At 48.0% G+C, this 23,541-nt stretch overlaps 1 protein-coding gene across 1 annotated transcript in view; it reads left to right on the top strand.

The window, feature by feature from the left end:
* The window catches only part of LOC110489570 (pleckstrin homology-like domain family B member 2), a 39,700-nt gene that overhangs the window by 2,333 nt on the left and 13,826 nt on the right, over positions 1-23,541 (top strand). The window contains exons 2-9 of the mRNA XM_036943685.1: positions 2,650-2,834; positions 5,294-6,421; positions 11,849-12,214; positions 13,521-13,658; positions 16,859-16,993; positions 22,538-22,693; positions 22,761-22,871; positions 23,078-23,167. Of these exons, the coding sequence (XP_036799580.1) occupies positions 2,650-2,834; positions 5,294-6,421; positions 11,849-12,214; positions 13,521-13,658; positions 16,859-16,993; positions 22,538-22,693; positions 22,761-22,871; positions 23,078-23,167 (2,309 nt within the window). The remainder of the gene's footprint in view (positions 1-2,649; positions 2,835-5,293; positions 6,422-11,848; positions 12,215-13,520; positions 13,659-16,858; positions 16,994-22,537; positions 22,694-22,760; positions 22,872-23,077; positions 23,168-23,541) is intronic.

The following is a 23,541-nucleotide window of genomic DNA, read 5'->3' as shown; positions in this document are numbered from 1 at the left end:
CGGTCAATGTTGAGGCTATATACAGGGGGGTACCGGTCAATGTTGAGGCTATATACAGGGGGGTACCGGTCAATGTGGAGGCTATATACAGGGGGGTACCGGTCAATGTGGAGGCTATATACAGGGGGTACCGGTCAATGTTGAGGCTATATACAGGGGGGTACCGGTCAATGTAGGTCTTCGATTTTATTTCCAATGATTTGCAGGTTAGCTAGTAGAACGGAAGGCAGTGTTTTTTTTCTCTCGATCGCCTACGAATTCTCAGAAGGCAGCCCGACTTCCGTCCTCTTTTTCTCCGTCTTCACGCAAATTACGGGGATTTGGGTCTGTTCCCGGGAAAGTCGTTTGGCCTCGTCGGACAGGTTAAAGGGAAAATAATCTTCTGCCAGTGACACATCCACATCATTACTGGAATGGTGCAGGATAGCCAGCTAGCACATACAATTCTGAGAACCATATGTTTCTTAGGTGGGATTTTCAGTACTTCAGCATAACGTTTTCTGCTTGTTTCCTCATGGTTCTATTTAAAGTCTTGTTCTCAGAACAATTAGAAAACTTTACATAAAAACATAAGAAAACAACATTAGTAACATTCCAAAAATGCTCTAATAATGTTATTTAAAAAACATATACATTTTGTTCTCAGCGACAACAATTGTCAATCCTCTATCTTGTTTAGTGTGTTTAGGTGGGTTGGTCACGGCCACTGATTGGCCACACCGGATCTTAATGAGTGTTTACTTCGAAATGGGGTTTCGTTTGAATAGACTAAAATGAACAGCTACATATGAGTTAAAAAAAAAAAAAAACATGTCATGCTAGCTCCATCCTGGTGGCACACAGTGGACTAATTCCATGGATAGAGAACAGAAGAGCATAGGTTCGAATCTCACTGTCGCCGTGTCACAGTAAATAAAGAAATGTGTTATTATGATTAACACCTATGCAAATTAATTTCCATTTGGCCTGTCTGCCTGGAATTCAGACCAGTTAACCAGCTAGCAGTGTTATTAAAGATAGTATTGAAACATTCAGTAAACGTTTTAAGGAAGTTATTCAAATCAAATGTATATATTTATATAGCCCTTCGTACATCAGCTGATATCTCAAAGTGCTGTACAGAAACCCAGCCTAAATCCCCAAACAGCAAGCAATGCAGGTTTGATTTGATTTGATTTAAGGAAGTTATTAAAAAACCTGCAATCAAACGTAGAATTTACATTCTCAGAACGTTAATAAAACCTCCCAGGAAAACTTTCAGGCAACCCTAGTAAAAACGTTCTCCGAACCTCCCTGCAACATCCCTCGTTCTAATATTTATTTACATATTTCTTAATTCCGTTCTTTTACTTTTGGATGTGTGTATTGTTGTGAATTGTTAGATACTACTGCACTGTTAGAGCACAAGCGTTTCACTACACTGGCAATAACATCTGCTAAAAATGTGTTTGTGACCAATACAATTTGATTTGTATGTTCCCAGAACAGGCGATTCCCAGAACGTTTATTAAAAAAAAAAAAAAATGTTTTATCGATCAGGAAACTTTTGACTTCATTCCCAGAACCAATGGGCAACCATAAACGTTCATTCCCAGAACCAATGGGCAACCATAAACGTTCATTCCCAGAACCAATGGGCAACCATAAACGTTCATTCCCAGAACCAATGGGCAACCATAAACGTTCATTCCCAGAACCAATGGGCAACCATAAACGTTCATTCCCAGAACCAATGGGCAACCATAAACGTTCATTCCCAGAACCAATGGGCAACCATAAACGTTCATTCCCAGAACCAATGGGCAACCATAAATGTTCATTCCCAGAACCAATGGGCAACCATAAACGTTCATTCCCAGAACCAATGGGCAACCATTAAATTAATTCCCAGAACTTCCAAGGAACTGCATGCTAACTGGGTAGACACACACATGCCCGTCTACGTTTAGTGGTTCTATGTGTGTCTTGGAAGTCATGATGGTATGGATAAAACTGTCCCATTACTCAGGTAAGGGAAGAAATGTTTCTCTATCGTTGATGAGTAAAATAACTGTTTCCTCTCCATTGCTTTCACCTATAGAGTGTTTTCAGATCAGCGATGATGGAGGGGAAATTGAACCGTCAGGGGAATTGAGGAAATTCCTGACCGCTTACAGTATTTATATTTCCCCAAATTCCAAAGTAAGGAAGTCAGTTGCTCTGCTACTTTTAGAAACCTGAACTACCATGTGTGTATTAGTTTTGGATGTGAGAATAGGTGTGTGTGTGTTGGCTGTCAGGCCCTCTGTATTATGGGCCATTTTGTATAGCAGCTCTCTGCATTTTGGGTTATGGGTGTTCTGCCAAGCCCAGCTAGGAATCGACTTAGCTGCACCTACATCCACCATGCAACTTTCACCCTCACTCCTAATGGGGCGGCACACACTGGCCCACGTACACACAGAGCTATTAATACCTCTCTCCTTCCTCAGTCCAATAGGCTTCAACAGACTAAACAGACAACCATTGGACAGGGAATGGAAATGTTTCCTTCACTATTCACTTAACGGTGAAGATGGACACTTTTTTAAATTACATGTCTTATGTATCAACTCTTCCTCTCTCTTCTTCTCTCTTCCTCTTTCTCGCTCTCTCTCGCTCTCCCCCCAGACTATCTGAAGTTTAGTAGTGACTACAGACATGGGGAGGTGGGAGGGGCCAGCAGCGCCAGAGGGATGCGCTCAGCCTCAGAGCTCCGTGATTTGATGGACACCTTACAACGCAAGAAGATCGCCCTGGAGACAAGCCTGCGAGCCAATGGGGACGCTAGCCCCTCGTACTTCAGTATGACACAGGTATGACAGCTGTAAAGCTCTCCCAGCAGGATCAACCATACTCAACAGGCAGACCCAGAACGGGGTCAATATGGATCTCCTCGCCATGGCAAAATGTGTACAAGTTGAGAAACTGAGCATTATGACTCTGCCAACAAGAGGGGCATGACCAGTTTGGGGTTTCATGCATTGTGAGTTGGGGAGTTTATTACTAAGTCAATAAATTACAATATAATTTGGTCCATAAGACTCCTGAACATCTTCTACCCCCAGGCCATAAGATTCCTGAACATCTTCTACCCCCAGGCCATAAGACTCCTGAACATCTTCTACCCCCAGGCCATAAGATTCCTGAACATCTTCTACCCCCAGGCCATAAGACTCCTGAACATCTTCTACCCCCAGGCCATAAGACTCCTGAACATCTTCTACCCCCAGGCCATAAGATTCCTGAACATCTTCTACCCCCAGGCCATAAGACTCCTGAACATCTTCTACCCCCAGGCCATAAGACTCCTGAACATCTTCTACCCCCAGGCCATAAGATTCCTGAACATCTTCTACCCCCAGGCCATAAGACTCCTGAACATCTTCTACCCCCAGGCCATAAGATTCCTGAACATCTTCTACCCCCAGGCCATAAGACTCCTGAACATCTTCTACCCCCAGGCCATAAGACTCCTGAACATCTTCTACCCCCAGGCCATAAGATTCCTGAACATCTTCTACCCCCAGGCCATAAGACTCCTGAACATCTTCTACCCCCAACCCCTAAGACTCCTGAACATCTTCTACCCCCAACCCCTAAGACTCCTGAACATCTTCTACCCCCAACCCCTAAGACTCCTGAACATCTTCTACCCCCAACCCCTAAGACTCCTGAACATCTTCTACCCCCAACCCCTAAGACTCCTGAACATCTTCTACCCCCAACCCTGAACAGCTAATCAAATGGCTACTCAGGCTATTTGCATTGACCCCCCCCCCCTCCCCCCTTTACGCTGCTGCTACTCTCTGTTTATTATCTATGCAAAGTCACTTTAACTCTACCAACATGTGCAAATTACCTCGACTAACTGGTGCCTCCACATTGACTCTGTACTGGTACCCCCTGTATATAGTCTCACTATTGTTATTTACTGCTGCTCTATAATTATTTGTTACTTTTATTTTGTATTTTTTACTTACCTATTTTTTTTAACCTATTATTTTGACCGAATACAACAGGTATTACAGTGAAATGCTGGCTCTAACCAATAGTGCGGTTGAATCATGACGTTGGTGATCTTCAGGTCGGAGCTCTAGAAAGAGGCCCCAGTTCCCGACTCGGAATTCTGAGTTGGATGTCCGTTCAAAACGTATTTTCCCAGTCAGAGCAACAACAAATTCCCTAGTTCCCAATTGTCTTGAACTCACTGGAGGCGCAGTTCCTAGTTCCCAGTTGTCTTGAACTCACTGGAGGCGCAGTTCCTAGTTCCCAGTTGTCTTGAACTCACTGGAGGCGCAGTTCCTAGTTCCCAGTTGTCTTGAACTCACTGGAGGCGCAGTTCCTAGTTCCCAGTTGTCTTGAACTCACTGGAGGCGCAGTTCCTAGTTCCCAGTTGTCTTGAACTCACTGGAGGCGCAGTTCCTAGTTCCCAGTTGTTTTGAAATGTGCAGAATGTTTATCCTTTTAAGCTTAAAGACCCTTAAACCCAGACTTGGACTACACATCCACGCCACTGAGTAGCAGGCTACTGATTGCTTTGCAATGCTTGCAGTTAGCCACTGATTCCTTCCAAACCACTCATTGTTGAATCTGCGATTTCCAACTTGTTGTGTAATGTTTATGGCCGATGAGCACCGATACGTTTTATCAATAATTTCTCTTCATTGAAAAGGATTTGCCAGTAGATTGTCGACTTGATTCATGATGATGACTGATAGCTTGCTAGCTAAGTATAACGTTTACCGTCCAATCAAAGCTACTGTAGATATGTGGTTTGACGTCATTTTATTTTTGGCCAATGACCTTGAGCCTTAGATGGGTACTTCAGTAACTCTATGGCAGCACCCAAGGGTCTTGAATTTTTTAGCTCTCCCCGTAGATTTTGTGGCGTCGTAGTGTCCCCGTGAGTGACAGAACATTGAGCCAATCACGGCACAACTAGAAAACATTACCCACCCCTACGCTCCGTATTTTCCGCTGGCTGCCCCACCACCACAGAAAACACCTGCATTTTGGAGATGCCTTAAGAAAGCAAAAAAAGAGACAATGTTTGTATGTTTTTTTTTTTTCTTATGTTTACAAACTGATATGTGACATGTATTAATGCCAAAATAACAGGCAACAACAACCAAAATAATCTGCCTCACTTGCCCTGAATGGGTTGCCACTGCACCTAGGAAATTTGTGTGACTGGACCTTCTTAAATAGTAGTTGAGTACCCCTGCTAGATGGACATTCCTAATGAATTTTCTTCTACTCTTCTCCCTCCCAGTCTCCACCCACCACGTCTGTGACCTCACCCACCTCGATGTGGTCAGCCTATCAGGAACAGGCTAGGCGCTTCTACGGCTCTGATCGTCCTCCTCTCTCTGGCAAAGCTGCCGCCCCTCGCTCCCCCTCTCGGCGCTCTGACCCCCCTTCCTCCCGAACCTCCATGACCCGGAAACAATCATACCAATCACAGGACAGCCTGCTCATCTCAACTGGCAATGGGCGACGCCCACTAAACCCAAACTCCTCCCCCCTGTTGTCGATGCAGAACTGTGGAGGTTCTTCTAACTCAGTGGCCGGTGGTGATAACCTCTCCTCTCCTCCACCCTCATCCCTCTTTCCAACTAGTGGAGCAGCCAGCATGCCCTCGAGTCCCCGCCTGGGACTACGAAGCCACGGCAACCATGAGCCGGTGCCTAGCAACCGAACCAGGAAGTACTCTGCAGGGTCTATAGGCGGCATAATGGAAAGTCACAGCTGCTCACTGCCCCGCCTCTGCCCCTCATCATCACCTCGTTCCCATGACAACGGAGCCCTGGCCCTGTTTTCCCTCCCCCTGACCTCTAATCCTCTACGCAACTCCTCTCACAACAATAGCCAAAACCACACCACAAACAACAACTACAACCATAACCAAATGACTAACTTCACCTACAGCCATGCCCAAAACATGAACCGGAACCAAGGAGAGGGGGTGGAATCCATCTCTCTCTCCATCCCTGAATCTCCCACCCAGGCCCCTCCAGACGTGACCTCACCGTCCCTATCAGGGGGCTCTTCCAGCCCCGGTGTGGCCAAGATACTCAGCTTCACCTCCACCAGCTCCACTTCCAGCCTTCAGGAGCCAAAGAGGTCAGCCAGCCGAGGAGCCTCCCCTGGACCAGAGCTCTTTCTGGGGGAGAGGCGGAGAGAGCACAGGGGGGGAAGACTGGAGCCTGGGCTAGGATTAGAGGAACGAAGGCAGTCATTTGGAAAGGGAGGGGTGGGGCTGGGGGCGGGGTTGACCCCACCAGGGGGGTTCAGGGTGAGGAGTGGCAGTATCAGCTCCCTGAGTGGGAAGGAAGAACTGACTGACTACCACCATCGCCAGAGAGACGAGAGACTACGAGAACAGGAAGTGGAGAGACTGGTGAGTAGTGTGTGTGTGTGTGTGTGTGTGTGTGTGTGTGTCTGAAATGATCCAAATGAAATAGTAATTCAATTAGGAACAGGATGGGTGGAATCAGATGACTTCCCTCTCACCTCTCGACCTCTTGAAGACATTGTTCAGGAGGTGCACTGTTTGGGCGTACGCACGCACGCACACACGCACACACACACACAGATGAATATGCACACACACACACACATGTTCCCTGAAGGAGGTTCAGTGCCAAGGCAGATACCTCTGGCTGCTAGCCTATGCTAAGATACGTAGCTATTCTCACTCCTTCACTTTGTTGGGTCTGGTTCAGAGGAAAGTACAGACGTCTTTGGGCTCTCCGTGGTGTGTGTGTGTGTGTGTGTGTGTGTGTGTGTGTGGTTCCATAAGTCAGGCCATCTGGAGTTCCGCCCAGTTGGGTTGGTCCGGGTCATTTTGGAACCCATTACAGAAACGTCAGATGTGGGTTAGAACCAGATTGAATTAATGACTGGGAATATACCGCAGGTGGATATACACTCTCGCTCTTTCTCTCGCTCACTCTCTTGCTCTCTCTATCTCTCTCGCTCTCTTGCTCTCTCTCTCACTCTCTTGCTCTCTCTCTCTCACTCTCTCGCTCTCTTGCTCTCTCTCTCGCTCTTTTGCTCTCTCTCATCTCAATTCAATTCAAAAGGCTTTATTGGCATGGGAAACAGTGCATTCAGAAATTATTCAGACCCCTTGACTTTTTCCACATTTTGTTACGTTTCAGCCTTATTCTAAAATGGATTCAAGTTTTTTTTCCCTCATCAATCTAAACACAATACTCCATAATGACAGTGAAAACAGGTTTTTAGAAATACATAATTTACATAAGTATTCAGACCCTTTGCTTTGAGACTTGAAATTGAGCTCTGGTAAATCCTGTTTCCATTGATCATCCTTGAAAAGTTTCTACAACTTGATTGGAGTAAATTCAATTGATTGGACATGATTTGGAAAGGCACACACCTGACTATGTAAGGTCCCACAGTTGACAGTGCATGTCAGTGCAAAAACCAAGCCACGAGGTTGAAGGAATTGTCTGTAGATCTCTGAGACAGGATTGTGTCGAGGCAGAAATCTGGGGAAGGGTACCAAAATATGTCTGCAGCATTGACGGTCCCCAAGACCATAGTGGTCTCCATTATTTTTCAATGGAAGAAGTTTGGAACCATCGAGACTGTTCCTTGAGTTGGCCTTCCAACCACACTGAGCAATCGGGGGAGATGGGTGTTGGTCAGGGAGGTGAACAAGAACACAATGGTCACTCTGACAGAGGTCCAGAGTTCCTCTGTGGAGATGGGAGAACCTTCCAGAAGGACAACCATCTCTGCAGCACTCTACAAATCAGGCCTTTTATCCTCTTTGGGCTGCAATCCCGTTAACGGGATCGATATGACAACAGCCAGTGAAAGTGCAGGGCGCCAAATTCAAAACAACATAAATCTCATAATTAAAATTCCTCAAACATACATGTATCTTATACCGTTTTAAACGTAGTCTTGTTGTTAATCCCACCACAGTGTCTGATTTCAAATAGGCTTTACGGCGAAAGCACCACAAATGATTATGTTAGGTCACCACCAAACCACAATAAAAACAGCCATTTTCCCAGCCAAAGAGGAGTCATAAAAAGCACAAACAGAGATCAAATGAATCACTAACCTTTGATTTTCATCAGATGACACTCATAGGACTTCATGTTACACAATACATGTATGTTTTGTTTGATAAAGTTCATATATATATAAAAAAATCTGAGTTTACATTGGCGTGTTACATTCACTAGTTCCAAAAACATCCAGCGATTTTGCATAGCCACATTGATTCAACAGAAATACTCATCATAAATGTAGATGATGTAAGTTATACACATGGAATTATAGATATACCTCTCCTTAATGCAACCGCTGTGTCAAATTTCAAAAAAACTTTACGGAAAAAGCAAACCATGCAATAATCTGAGACGGCGCTCAGAACAATCAAGTCAAATTCGCCGCCATGTTGTAGTCAACATAAACCATATTTTACATGCTAAATATTCCCTTACCTTTGATCTTCATCAGAATGCACTCCCAGGAATCCCGGGTCCACAATAAATGCTTGATTTGTTCGATAATGTCTGTTATTTGTCCAACTGGCTACTTTTGTTAGCGCGTTTGGTACACCTATCCAAACGCTGGAGCTGGTCGACCATTTTTTCAGACAAAATCTTGAAAAAGTTATATTACAGGTCGAAGAAACATTTCAAACTAAGTACAGAATGAATCATTAGGATGTTTTTATCATAAATCTTCAATAAATTCCAACTGGAGAATTCCTTTGTGACTTGAGGAGGAACGGAACGCAGGAAGATATCATGCTGTATGCGCGTGACCTGGAACTGGCTCTCTGCCAGTAGTCTGACTAATTTCCCTCTCATTCAGTCCCACCACAAAGTAGAAGCCTCATTCACAATTCTATAGACAGTTGACATATAGTGGAAGCCCTAGGAAGTGAATCTTCATTCATATCTCAAGGGGATTTCAATAGGGAATGGGTTGAATAAATACCAACCTCAGATTTCTCACTTCCTGTTTGGATTTGTTCTCAGGTTTTTGCCTGCCATATGAGTTCTGTTATACTCACAGACATCATTCAAACAGTTTTAGAAACTTCAGAGTGTGTTCTACTAATACTGCTAATATATGCATATTATTAGTATCTGGGACAGAGTAGCAGGCACCTTATTAATCCAAGCTACTCAATACTGCCCCCATGTCACCAAGAAGTTAAGAGTTGAAGTATAGCCAATTTGTCTGTATATTTTATCATTTCATGTAGGATATCATCAACACCGCAGGCCTTTTTGGGTTGGAGGGTTTGTATTTTGTCCTGTAGTTCATTCAATGTAATTGGAGAATCCAGTGGGTTCTGGTAGTATTTTAATATCTGATTCTAAGATTTGTAATTGCTCATGTACAGTTGAAGTCGGAAGTTTACATACACTTAGGTTGGAGTCATTAACTCTTATTTTCAACCTCCACAAATTTCTTGTTAACAAACTATAGTTTCTTCAAGTCGGTTAGGACATCTACTTTGTGCATGACACAAGTAATTTTTCCAACTATTGTTAACAGACAGATTATTTATTCACTGTATCACAATTCCGGTGGGTCAGAAGTTTACATACACTAAGTTGACTGTGCCTTTAAACAGCTTGGAAAATTCCAGAAAATTATGGCATGGCTTTAGAAGCTTCTGATAGGCTAATTGACACGGTTTGAGGCAATTGGAGGTGTACCTGTGGATGCATTTCAAGGCCTACCTTCAAACTCAGTGCCTCTTTGCTTGACATCTTGTAAAAATCAAAAGAAATCAGCGAAGACCTCAGAAAACAACAAATTGTAGACCTCCACAATTCTGGTTCATCCTTGGGAGCAATTTCCAAATGCCCGAAGGTATCACATTCATCTGTACAAACAATAGTACGCAAGTATAAACACCATGGTACCACGCAGCCGTCATAGCACTCAGGAATGAAACGTGTTCTGTCTCCTAGAGAGGAACATACTTTGGTGTGAAAAGTGCAACTCAATCCCAGAACAACAGCAAAGGACCTTGTGAAGATGCTGGAGGAAACGGGTCCAAACGTATCTATATTCACAGTAAAATGAGTCCTACATCGACACAACCTGAAAGGCTGCTCAGCAAGGAAGAAGCCACTGCTCCAAAACCGCCATAAAAAAAGCCAGAATACGGTTTGTAACTGTACATGGGGACAAAGATCGTACTTTTTGGAGAAATGTCCTCTGGTCTGATGAAACAAAAATAGAACTGTTTGGCCATAATTACCATAGTTATCTTTGGGGGGAAAATTGAGAGGCCTGCAAGCCGAAGAACACCATCCCAACCATGAAGCACAGGGGTGGCAGCATCATGTTGTGGAGGTGCTTTGCTGCAGGAGGGACTGGTGCACTTCACAAAATAGATGGCATCATGAGGAAAGAAAATTATGTAGATATATTGAAGCAACATCTCAAGGCATCAGTCAGGAAGTTAAAGCTTGGTCGCAAATGGGTCTTCCAAATGGACAAAGACCCCAAGCATATTTCCAAAGTTGTGGCAAAATAACGTAAGGACAACAAAGTTAAGGTATTGGAGTGACCATCACGTATCCCTGACCTAAATTTGTGTGCAGATCTGAAAAAGCGTGTGCGATCAAGGGAGGCCTACAAACCTGACTCAGTTCCACCAGCTCTGTCACGAGGAATGGGCCAAAATTCACCCAACTTATTATAGGACGTTTGTGGAAGGCTTCCTGAAACGTTTGACACAATTTAAAGGCAATGCTACCAAATACTAATTGAGTGTATGTAAATTTCTGATCCACTGGGAATGTGATGAAAGAAATAAAAGCTGAAAGAAATCATTCTCTCCACTATTATTCTGACATTTCACATTCTTAAAATAAAGGGGTGATTCTAACTGACCTAAAACAGGGAAGTTTTACTAGGATTAAATGTCAGGAATTGTGTTCCATAGTGTCTAGTGTTGTTTTTGTGTGGTTTAGGCCATTACAGTAGGTGTGAGCAGAGCATCTGATACATACCTCTTAGGTCGCAGGAGTTGTTGAGGTCCTTGCTGCACCATGTGTTCCCAGAGTCGCCTCTTCACTGTTGACGTTGAGACTGCTGTTTTGCAGGTACTATTTAATGAAGCTGCCAGCTGAGGACTTGTGTGGCGTCTGTTTCTCAAACTAGACACTAATGTACTTGTCCTCTTGCTCAGTTGTGCACCAGGGCCTCCCACTCCTCTTTCTATTCTGGTTAGAGCCAGTTGTTATGTTAAGGGGGTAGTACATAGCGTTGTACGAGATCTTTAGTTTCTTGGCAATTTCTCAAACGGAATAGCCTTCATTTCTCAGAACAAGAATAGACTGACGAGTTTCAGAAGAAAGATCTTTGTTTCTTGCCATTTTGAGCCTGTAATCGAACCCACAAATGCTGATGCTCCAGATACTCAACTAGTCTAAATAAAGCCAGTTGTATTGCTTCTTTAAACAAAACGACAGTTTTCAGCTGCGCTAACATAATTGCAAAAGGGTTTCCTAATGCTCAATTAGCCTTTTTAAAATGATAATCTTGGATTAGCTAACACAACGTGCCATTGGAACACAGGAGTGATGGTTGCTGATAATGGGCCTCTGTACGCCTTTGTAGATATTCCATAAAAAATCAGCCATTTCCAGCTACAATAGTAATTTACAACATTAACAATGTCTACACTGTATTTCTGGTCAATTCGATGTTATTTTAATGGACAACAATTGTGCTATTCTTCCAAAACAAAGGACATTTCTAAGTGACCCCTGTCTTGTGAACGGTAGTGTACATGTTTCTGTGTGTGCTGTAGGAACTCCAACGGCTGGAGACCATCCTGTCTTTGTGTTCAGAGCTGGGGCGATCGGAGCAGGACAGGGAGAAGAGTGTTGGTTCTAGTCCGAGTACCGGTGCCGGTCTAGCCGATCTCCAAAAGATCAACCGGGAACTAGAGAAGCTCCAGGTCTCTGACGACAAAGAGCCAGTATCCGTCTTCTTCGACTTAACCGTTAACGGAAATGGTACCGCCTCAGAAAACAATTATTATGGTAATGACAAGGAGCGTCAGTTTGGACAGCGATGGAGCAGAGATCCCCGTGACAACAGGGCGGAATCACCCGTCGTCACTCTACGAAGCTCTGCCTCCTCGCCCACCCCGCATCTACCGAGGACCAATCAGGTGAGACTTCTTCACTTTCTCACACTCTCTCTCTCCTCTTTCAGCCAACCTCCCTGTCTCTCTCTCTCTCCCCTTTTAGCCAACCTCCCTGTCTCTCTCTCTCTCTCTCCCCTTTCAGCTAACCTCCCTGTCTCTCTCTCTCTCTCTCTCTCTCTCTCTCTCTCTCTCTCTCTCTCTCTCTCTCTCTCTCTCCCTTTTCAGCCAACCTCCCTGTCTCTCTCTCTCTCTCTCTCTCCCCTTTCAGCCAACCTCCCTGTCTCTCTCTCTCTCTCTCTCCCCTTTCAGCCAACCTCCCTGTCTCTCTCTCTCTCTCTCTCTCCCCTTTCAGCCAACCTCCCTGTCTCTCTTTCCTTTCAGCCAACCTCCCTGTCTCTCTCCCCTTTCAGCCAACCTCCCTGTCTCTCTCTCTCCCCTTTCAGCCAACCTCCCTGTCTCTCTCTCTCTCTCCTTCTCTCCTTTCAGCCAACCTCCCTGTCTCTCTCCCCTTTCAGCCAACCTCCCTGTCTCTCACTGTCTCTCCCCTTTCAGCCAACCTCCCTGTCTCTCTCTCGCTCTTTCTCCCCTTTCAGCCAACCTCCCTGTCTCTCTCTCTCTCTTTCTCCCCCTCTCTCTCTCTCTCTCTCTCTTAATGTTGCTTCATGTAGCTTCTCATGGTTTAATAAGAGTTAAAGGAGAGAGAGATGAGAGTGGTAGAGAGAGAGATCCCCTCTCACCATAAATTATTACAGAGGAAAACACACACTGGCCTTGGCCACGTCTCAACACCTCCTTCTACATTGCTTAGTTCTGTTGTGAAAACTCCTCTGGAATCTGACTTACTCTTATCATTTAGGATCCACGTATTTTATCTACTCGCAAAAATGTCTTATCTTCTTAGACCTCCACAACAAGCTTTAGAGGTCAGGGTCGTTTGTTATAGTGAATCGGTCTTCTATTTACCGTGTCAGAACCTGGAGGTGCTGAATACTGTATTTCAAGTTGGGTTTCTGTGCCGCTGTGAGAGGAGGTCACGGGAGATGTGAGTGTGTGGACAGCTAAATTCAACCAATGAAGCTATCACATTAACACCTAGAACATGTCTATGGCCACAGTTGTTTTTTTTGCCCTCGTTCTGGATGACCTGTAGTGGGTGCAGGCTTTTGTTCCTGCTCAGTACTAACATGCATTATTCAACTAATTATCAAGATCTAGTTCAACTGAATCAGGTTTGTTCTGGGCTGGGAACAGCACCACCAATATCTCTCCAGGACCAGTGAATAAAGAACATAGCATAGATTCCATTGTGAGAGTGTGATGTCATCTTTAGGCGCTGGTGGAGGAGGGACGGCGGAGGAAGGAAGTGACCCGTGTGGAGGAGGAGAGGATCCAGGTGCTCAACAACATGGACAAGCTGGAACAGAAGATCAAAGAACTGGACAACCAGATGGACGAATCACTCAGAGAAGTAAGGAGGGATGGGGGAGGGACAGAGAGATATAGGGGGAGGGAGGGACAGAGAGATATAGGGGGAGGGAGGGACAGAGAGATATAGGGGGAGGGAGGGACAGAGAGATATAGGGGGAGGGAGGGACAGAGAGATATAGGGGGAGGGAGGGACAGAGAGATATAGGGGGAGGGAGGGACAGAGAGATATAGGGGGAGGGAGGGACAGAGAGATATAGGGGGAGGGAGGGACAGAGAGATATAGGGGGAGGGAGGGACAGAGAGATATAGGGGGAGGGAGGGACAGAGAGATATAGGGGGAGGGAGGGACAGAGAGATATAGGGGGAGGGAGGGACAGAGAGATATAGGGGGAGGGAGGGACAGAGAGATATAGGGGGAGGGAGGGACAGAGAGAGATAGGGGGAGGGAGGGACAGAGAGAGATAGGGGGGAGGGAGGGACAGAGAGAGATAGGGGGAGGGAGGGACAGAGAGAGATAGGGGGAGGGAGGGACAGAGAGAGATAGGGGGGAGGGAGGGACAGAGAGAGATAGGGGGGAGGGAGGGACAGAGAGAGATAGGGGGGAGGGAGGGACAGAGAGAGATAGGGGGGAGGGAGGGACAGAGAGAGATAGGGGGGAGGGAGGGACAGAGAGAGATAGGGGGGAGGGAGGGACAGAGAGAGATAGGGGGGAGGGAGGGACAGAGAGAGATAGGGGGGAGGGAGGGACAGAGAGAGATAGGGGGAGGGAGGGACAGAGAGAGATAGGGGGGAGGGAGGGACAGAGAGAGATAGGGGGGAGGGAGGGACAGAGAGAGATAGGGGGGAGGGAGGGACAGAGAGAGATAGGGGGGAGGGAGGGACAGAGAGAGATAGGGGGGAGGGAGGGACAGAGAGAGATAGGGGGAGGGAGGGACAGAGAGAGATAGGGGGAGGGAGGGACAGAGAGAGATAGGGGGAGGGAGGGACAGAGAGAGAGGGGGGAGGGAGGGACAGAGAGAGATAGGGGGGAGGGAGGGACAGAGAGAGATAGGGGGGAGGGAGGGACAGAGAGAGATAAGGGGGGACGGAGGGGAGGGAGGGACAGAGAGATATAGGGGGAGGGAGGGACAGAGAGAGATAGGGGGGGGGAGGGACAGAGAGAGATAGGGGGGAGGGAGGGACAGAGAGAGATAGGGGGGAGGGAGGGACAGAGAGAGATAGGGGGGAGGGAGGGACAGAGAGAGATAGGGGGGAGGGAGGGACAGAGAGAGATAGGGGGGAGGGAGGGACAGAGAGAGATAGGGGGAGGGAGGGACAGAGAGAGATAGGGGGAGGGAGGGACAGAGAGAGATAGGGGGAGGGAGGGACAGAGAGAGAGGGGGGAGGGAGGGACAGAGAGAGATAGGGGGGAGGGAGGGACAGAGAGAGATAGGGGGGAGGGAGGGACAGAGAGAGATAAGGGGGGACGGAGGGGAGGGAGGGACAGAGAGATATAGGGGGAGGGAGGGACAGAGAGAGATAGGGGGGGGGAGGGACAGAGAGAGATAGGGGGGAGGGAGGGACAGAGAGAGATAGGGGGGAGGGAGGGACAGAGAGAGATAGGAGGGAGGGACAGAGAGAGATAGGGGGGGGGGAGGGACAGAGAGAGATAGGGGGGGGGGGAGGGACAGAGAGAGATAAGGGGGGACGGAGGGGAGGGAGGGACAGAGAGATATAGGGGGAGGGAGGGACAGAGAGAGATAGGGGGGGGGAGGGACAGAGAGAGATAGGGGGGAGGGAGGGACAGAGAGAGATAGGGGGGAGGGAGGGACAGAGAGAGATAGGGGGGAGGGAGGGACAGAGAGAGATAGGGGGGAGGGAGGGACAGAGAGAGATAGGGGGGAGGGAGGGACAGAGAGAGATAGGGGGGAGGGAGGGACAGAGAGAGATAGGGGGGAGGGAGGGACAGAGAGAGATGGAGGGACAGAGAGATAAGGGGGGAGGGAGGGACAGAGAGATAAGGGGGGAGGGAGGGACAGAGAGATAAGGGGGGAGGGAGGGACAGAGAGATAAGGGGGGAGGGAGGGACAGAGAGATAAGGGGGGAGGGAGGGACAGAGAGATAAGGGGGGAGGGAGGGACAGAGAGATAAGGGGGGAGGGAGGGACAGAGAGATAAGGGGGGAGGGAGGGACAGAGAGATAAGGGGGGAGGGAGGGACAGAGAGATAAGGGGGGAGGGAGGGACAGAGAGAGAGATAAGGGGGGAGGGAGGGACAGAGAGAGAGATAAGGGGGGACGGAGGGACAGAGAGAGAGATAAGGGGGGAGGGAGGGACAGAGAGATATAGGGGGAGGGAGGGACAGAGAGATATAGGGGGAGGGAGGGACAGAGAGAGATAAGGGGGGACGGAGGGGAGGGAGGGACAGAGAGATATAGGGGGAGGGAGGGACAGAGAGATATAGGGGGAGGGAGGGACAGAGAGATATAGGGGGAGGGAGGGACAGAGATATAGGGGGAGGGAGGGACAGAGAGATATAGGGGGAGGGAGGGACAGAGAGATATAGGGGGAGGGAGGGACAGAGAGATATAGGGGGAGGGAGGGACAGAGATATAGGGGGAGGGAGGGACAGAGATATAGGGGGAGGGAGGGACAGAGATATAGGGGGAGGGAGGGACAGAGAGAGATAGGGAGGGACAGAGAGAGATAGGGAGGGACAGAGAGAGATAGGGGGGAGGGAGGGACAGAGAGAGATAGGGGGGAGGGAGGGACAGAGAGAGATAGGGGGGAGGGAGGGACAGAGAGAGATAGGGGGGAGGGAGGGACAGAGAGATAGGGGGAGGGAGGGACAGAGAGATAGGGGGAGGGAGGGACAGAGAGAGATAGGGGGAGGGAGGGACAGAGAGAGATAGGGGGAGGGAGGGACAGAGAGAGATAGGGGGAGGGAGGGACAGAGAGAGATAGGGGGAGGGACAGAGAGATAAGGGGGGAGGGAGGGACAGAGAGAGATAAGGGGGGAGGGAGGGACAGAGAGAGATAAGGGGGGAGGGAGGGACAGAGAGAGAGATAAGGGGGGAGGGAGGGACAGAGAGAGAGATAAGGGGGGAGGGAGGGACAGAGAGAGAGATAAGGGGGGAGGGAGGGACAGAGAGAGAGATAAGGGGGAGGGAGGGACAGAGAGAGATAAGGGGGGAGGGAGGGACAGAGAGAAAAAGTTGGGTAGAAAGAGGTGAGAAAGACATACTTACTGCCTCTCCATCCAGGTGGAGATGGAGGGTGCCCTGGTGCAGGCTGAGCAGGATGCAGAGCTATCAGCTCTGCAGCAAGAGAGAGATGCTGTGGAGACACTCGACACCAAGATGGCCGACATGGAACAGGCACCGGACCAGAAGCCTCAGGTGCGTGTCTGTTGTAACACTGAGTCAACTGGGTTCACTAGGGGCAACTCAACATAAGGGAGAGAGAGAGTGACAATATGTGTGGGTGTGTACGTGCTGTTACATGGAGTTTGTAAGAGTTTGTGGTGTCATAAGCACTGTGTGCATGCAGTGGTGTAAAAGTACCCAATTGTCATTCTTGAGTAAAAGTAAAGATGCCTTAATAGAAAAGTAAAAGTGAAAGTCACCCAGTAAAATACTACTTGAGTGAAACTCAAAGTATTTGGTTTTAAATATACTGATGTATCAAAAGTAAATGTAATTGCTAAAATATACTTAAGTATCAAAAGTAAAAGTATAAAAAATTACATTTTTAAATGTACAGATATCCAGGGGCAGGCTTCGACACTCAGACATAATCTACAAACGAAGCATGTGTCTAGTCAATTCGCCAGACCCGAGGCAGTAGGGATGACCAGGGATGTTCTCTGTTTAGTGAGTCCTCCAGATCAGAGGTAGTAGGGATGACCAGGGATGTTCTGTGTTTAGTGAGTCCTCCAGACCCGAGGCAGTAGGGATGACCAGGGATGTTCTCTGTTTAGTGAGTCCACCAGATCAGAGGCAGTAGTGATGACCAGGGATGTTCTCTGTTTAGTGAGTCCTCCAGATCAGAGGCAGTAGGGATGACCAGGGATGTTCTCTGTTTAGTGAGTCCTCCAGATCAGAGGCAGTAGGGATGACCAGGGATGTTCTGTGTTTAGTGAGTCCTCCAGACCCGAGGCAGTAGGGATGACCAGGGATGTTCTCTGTTTAGTGAGTCCACCAGATCAGAGGTAGTAGGGATGACCAGGGATGTTCTGTGTTTAGTGAGTCCACCAGATCAGAGGCAGTAGGGATGACCAGGGATGTTCTCTGTTTAGTGAGTCCTCCAGATCAGAGGCAGTAGGGATGACCAGGGATGTTCTCTGTTTAGTGAGTCCTCCAGATCAGAGGCAGTAGGGATGACAAGGGATGTTCTGTGTTTAGTGAGTCCTCCAGATCAGAGGCAGTAGGGATGACCAGGGATGTTCTCTGTTTAGTGAGTCCACCAGATCAGAGGCAGTAGGGATGACCAGGGATGTTCTCTGTTTAGTGAGTCCTCCAGATCAGATGCAGTAGGGATGACCAGGGATGTTCTCTGTTTAGTGAGTCCACCAGATCAGAGGCAGTAGGGATGACCAGGGATGTTCTCTGTTTAGTGAGTCCTCCAGATCAGAGGCAGTAGGGATGACCAGGGATGTTCTCTGTTTAGTGAGTCCTCCAGATCAGAGGCAGTAGGGATGACCAGGGATGTTCTCTGTTTAGTGAGTCCATCAGATCAGAGGCAGTAGGGATGACCAGGGATGTTCTCTGTTTAGTGAGTCCTCCAGACCTGAGGCAGTAGGGATGACCAGGGATGTTCTCTGTTTAGTGAGTCCTCCAGATCAGAGGCAGTAGGGATGACCAGGGATGTTCTCTGTTTAGTGAGTCCATCAGATCAGAGGCAGTAGGGATGACCAGGGATGTTCTCTGTTTAGTGAGTCCTCCAGACCCGAGGCAGTAGGGATGACCAGGGATGTTCTCTGTTTAGTGAGTCCTCCAGATCAGAGGCAGTAGGGATGACCAGGGATGTTCTCTGTTTAGTGAGTCCACCAGATCAGAGGCAGTAGGGATGACCAGGGATGTTCTCTGTTTAGTGAGTCCACCAGATCAGAGGCAGTAGGGATGACCAGGGATGTTCTCTGTTTAGTGAGTCCTCCAGATCAGAGGCAGTAGGGATGACCAGGGATGTTCTCTGTTTAGTGAATCCGCCAGATCTTGTGTTCTCTTGTGTGTGAATTAGACAATTTTCCTGTCCTGCTAAGCATTCAAAATGTAATGTACTTTTGTGTGTCAGGAAAAATGTATGGAGTAAAAAGTACTTCATTTTCTTTAGGAATGTAGTGAAGTAAAAGTAAACTTTGTCAAATATAAATGGTAAAGTACAGAACTGAAAAAACTACTTAGGTAGTACTTTAGAGTATTTTTTACTTTAGTACATTACACCCCTGTGTGCATGATATGTAATGTGAGCCACATATTCTCAAGCTAAACACATACATATTCAGTACATTGATTGACATGTGACTAGATGACCTGGTATGTGTAAATCCCCGTCATGCTGTCTCCGGTCCAAATATACAGCTGTTAATTCACAACAGGGTCATGTGGTTTGGTAAGAAGAATGCCCCTCTCCCCATAGGTGTGAATACTTCCTCTGAGGGTTTAGAGCTTGAGGTAGTCACCTCATACAAGTACTTGGGAGTTTGGCTAGACGGTACACTGTCCTTCTCTCAGCACATATCAAAGCTGCAGGCTAAAGTTAAATCTAGATTTGGTTTCCTCTATCGTAAATTGCTCCTCTTTCACCCCAGCTGCCAACTAACCCTGATTCAGATGACCATCCTACCCATGCTAGATTACGGAGACATAATTTATAGATCAGCAGGTAAGGGTGCTCTCGAGCAGCTTGATGTTCTTTAGCATTCGGCCATCAGATGTTCCACCAATGCTTCTTATAGGACACATCACTGCACTCTATACTCCTCTGTAAACTGGTCATCTCTTTATACCCGTCACAAGACCCACTGGTTGATGCTTATTTATAAAACCCTCTTAGGCCTCATTCCCCCCTATCTGAGATACCTACTGCAGCCCTCATCCTCCACATACAACACCCGTTCTGCCAGTCACATTCTGTTAAAGGTCCCCAAAGCACACACATCCCTGGGTTGCTCCTCTTTTCAGTTCATTGCAGCCAGCAACTGGAACGAGCTGCAACAAACACTCAAACTGGACAGTTTTATTTACTCAATCATTGACACTGACAGTTGTGGCTGCTTTGCGTGATGTATTGGTGTCTCTACCTTCTTGCCCTCTGTGCTGTTGTCTGTGCCCAATAATGTTTGTACCATGTTGTTGTCATGTTGTGTTGCTACCATGCTGTGTTGTCATGTGTTGCTGCCTTGCTATGTTGTTGTCTTAGGTCTCTCTTTATGTAGTGTTGTCTCTTGTTTTGATGTGTGTGTTGTCCTATATTTATACGTAATACATTTTTTTATTATAATTTTAAAAAATCCCTGCCCCCGTCCCTGCAGGAGGCCTTTTGGTACGCCTTGCATTGTAAATAAGAATATGTTCTTAACGGACTTGCCTAGTTAAATAAAGATAAGTAGCGTTCACTGCCCTGTCTTATCACACACACATACACAGGGGTGTGTTACAGTGAGGATCGACTAAAGGATCAATGAGAATGAGGTGGGGTTGGATGGATGGTAGAAAGTGTGTGTGTGTTCGCACCCTCTCTGGGTTGTGTTCAGGCCTGTTCCGGAGACTTCCATTAACCCTACAGCTGGCAGATAAATGAGAATGGAGAATGAGGGGAGAATGGAGGGAGAATGAGGGGAGAATGGAGGGAGAATGAGGGGAGAATGGAGGGAGAATGGAGGGAGAATGAGGGGAGAATGGAGGGAGAATGAGGGGGAATGGAGGGAGAATGAGGGGAGACGGAGGGAGAATGAGGGGAGACGGAGGGAGAATAAGACTTAATAAGATTTGGTGTTTGCATGCCTGGTCAGCTAGCCTGTTTCTGCCGTGTCTGGTCAGCTAGCCTGTTTCTGCCGTGTCTGGTCAGCTAGCCGGTTTCTGCCGTGTCGGGTCAGCTAGCCGGTTTCTGCCGTGTCGGGTCAGCTAGCCGGTTTCTGCCGTGTCGGGTCAGCTAGCCGGTTTCTGCCGTGTCGGGTCAGCTAGCCTGTTTCTGCTGTGCCGGGTCAGCTAGCCTGTTTCTGCCGGTCTTCCCTGTCCTCTAGTCCATCCCTCCATCCAGCACTCCAGATCACTGTATTAACTCTGCTTCCCTTCTCCCACAACACTATATCCTGCCCTCTGTCCTTTGTGTTTGTACCTAGGCGTATGCACATGTTTGTCATTCATCCGTGTGTGTGTATTGTTGTCTGTGTGTGCTTGTCGTTCGTCTGTGTGTGCTGTGTGTCCTCCACTGTGTGTGTGTGTGTGTGTGTGTGCGCTTATGAGTATGCCAGGTGTGTGTCTCTACAGACTGAGAGGACTAGTGTAGAGCAGCTGTCTCAGGGTGAGTGTCTCTACAGACTGAGATGACTAGTGTAGAGCAGCTGTCTCAGGGTGGGTGTCTCTACAGACTGAGGACTAGGGTAGAGCAGCTGTCTCAGGGTGAGTGTCTACAGACTGAGAGGTCTAGGGTAGAGCAGCTGTCTCATGGTGGGTGTCTCTACAGACAGAGGACTAGTGTAGAGCAGCTGTCTCAGGGTGGGTGTCTCTACAGACTGAGAGGACTAGGGTAGAGCAGCTGTCTCAGGGTGGGTGTCTCTACAGACTGAGAGGACTAGTGTAGAGCAGCTGTCTCAGGGTGGGTGTCTCTACAGACTGAGAGGACTAGTGTAGAGCAGCTGTCTCAGGGTGGGTGTCTCTACAGACTGAGAGGACTAGGGTAGAGCAGCTGTCTCAGGGTGGGTGTCTCTACAGACTGAGAGGACTAGTGTAGAGCAGCTGTCTCAGGGTGGGTGTCTCTACAGACTGAGAGGACTAGTGTAGAGCAGCTGTCTCAGGGTGGGTGTCTCTACAGACTGAGAGGACTAGGGTAGAGCAGCTGTCTCAGGGTGGGTGTCTCTACAGACTGAGAGGACTAGTGTAGAGCAGCTGTCTCAGGGTGGGTGTCTCTACAGACTGAGAGGACTAGGGTAGAGCAGCTGTATCAGGGTGGGTGTCTCTACAGACTGAGAGGACTAGTGTAGAGCAGCTGTCTCAGGGTGAGTGTCTCTACAGACTGAGAGGACTAGGGTAGAGCAGCTGTCTCAGGGTGGATGTCTCTACAGACTGAGGACTAGGGTAGAGCAGCTGTCTCAGGGTGGGTGTCTCTACAGACTGAGAGGACTAGTGTAGAGCAGCTGTCTCAGGGTGAGTGTCTCTACAGACTGAGAGGACTAGTGTAGAGCAGCTGTCTCAGGGTGGGTGTCTCTACAGACTGAGGACTAGGGTAGAGCAGCTGTCTCAGGGTGAGTGTCTACAGACTGAGAGGTCTAGGGTAGAGCAGCTGTCTCATGGTGAGTGTGAGCTGGGTCAGTACACACACTCTTCCTGCTAAAATAACAACTTCCGGTGACACACACACACACACACACCTGTTCCTACCTGTTCACTCCTCCTCTAGGTCCTCCTCTCATTTGCCTACAGGATTATCTCTACTTGTCTCCCTCTTCCTCCTCCATTTCCTCCTCTTCTCCTGTCAGTCAGTTTCAGGATGGGTCACATCATGTCCTTCAGCTCCACAGACTCTCCGCCTGTTGATGAGTAGTAGCTGTTTTTTGATAGGATGAGGAAACATGGTTTCTAGCATGTTTGGAGAGAGCCTTGATTTGGTTGTGTGACTGAATGCTCTCTCTCTCATCCACAAAATAGGGAGTAAACAGTGTCCACATAGGAACAGCCAAGATGTTACAACACAGTCTGACAAAATGTGTGTGTGTGTGTCAGGACTCTGAGGTGCTGGAGGCTGAGACGAAGCGTTTTAAGGACCTGGAGGACCAGCAGATGGAGAGAGAGAGTCATCATAATGAGGAGGAGGAGACAAGCACACAACACCTTCTCAGAGAGATCGTTGACTATCAAGTCAGCACCGTCACACGCAAGGTACGGTGTGTTTGTGTTAGAGTATGTGTGTGTTTAACTTTGTGTATATTAAACTGTGTGTTCCCAGGGGAGGCTGGTGACCCTGAAGAAGCAGGCGGACCTGATTACCCAGCAGGCTCAGCGAGAGAAGGATAGCTTTCTGAAGGAGAGGACCAACCTGCAGATGATGCTGCAGAGGGTATGAACGCATGGTGTGTTTGATTTCAGCCCTACTTGCATTTTAAAGTCTCTCTCTCACTTGCTCTCTCTCTCTCTCTCTCTCGCTCTCACTTGCTCTCTCACTTGCTCTCTCTCTCGCTCTCACTTGCTCTCTCACTTGCTCTCACTCTCACTTGCTCTCTCTCTCTCTCACTTGCTCTCTCACTTGCTCTCGCTCTCTCTCAGGAGAAAGAGAACCATGCCTCTCTGGAGAGGAAGTATGCTGACCTCACAGGTGGGCGGCACTTCCCTCTCAGTCCTATCAGTCTCAAGGAGGTATGTTTGACTGCTGCCTAGCAACCGTCTCCATTCCCGCCGATTGTCCCTCTCGCCTCAGTCTCCTCTCTTTCCTCCTTCTCCCGTCCCCTAGGATACGGCGTTGCTGACTGACGTGTGACGGTCTCCTAGTGACCAGTCCCGTGACCACGCCCCTTCCTCTCTTTCTTCTCTTATCCTTCCTGCTGACCTGCTGGTCCTCTCCTCCCTCCTTTCCTCTCTTGCCATAAAGAGCGCTAAGGTACCATTTCCTCCCTTCATCCTTGTCATTTAAAGCTGAGAACCGTGATAGGCGAAACAGGGCCACTGGCCCACCCAGGGCATTTGTTGTTTTCGTTTTGAGGAAATGGGCAGCCAGCATCGCGGTAAAAATA

Source organism: Oncorhynchus mykiss, chromosome 15, assembly GCF_013265735.2.
Source record: "Oncorhynchus mykiss isolate Arlee chromosome 15, USDA_OmykA_1.1, whole genome shotgun sequence".
NCBI lineage: Eukaryota > Metazoa > Chordata > Actinopteri > Salmoniformes > Salmonidae > Oncorhynchus > Oncorhynchus mykiss.
This window is presented reverse-complemented; position numbering and strand designations above follow the sequence as displayed.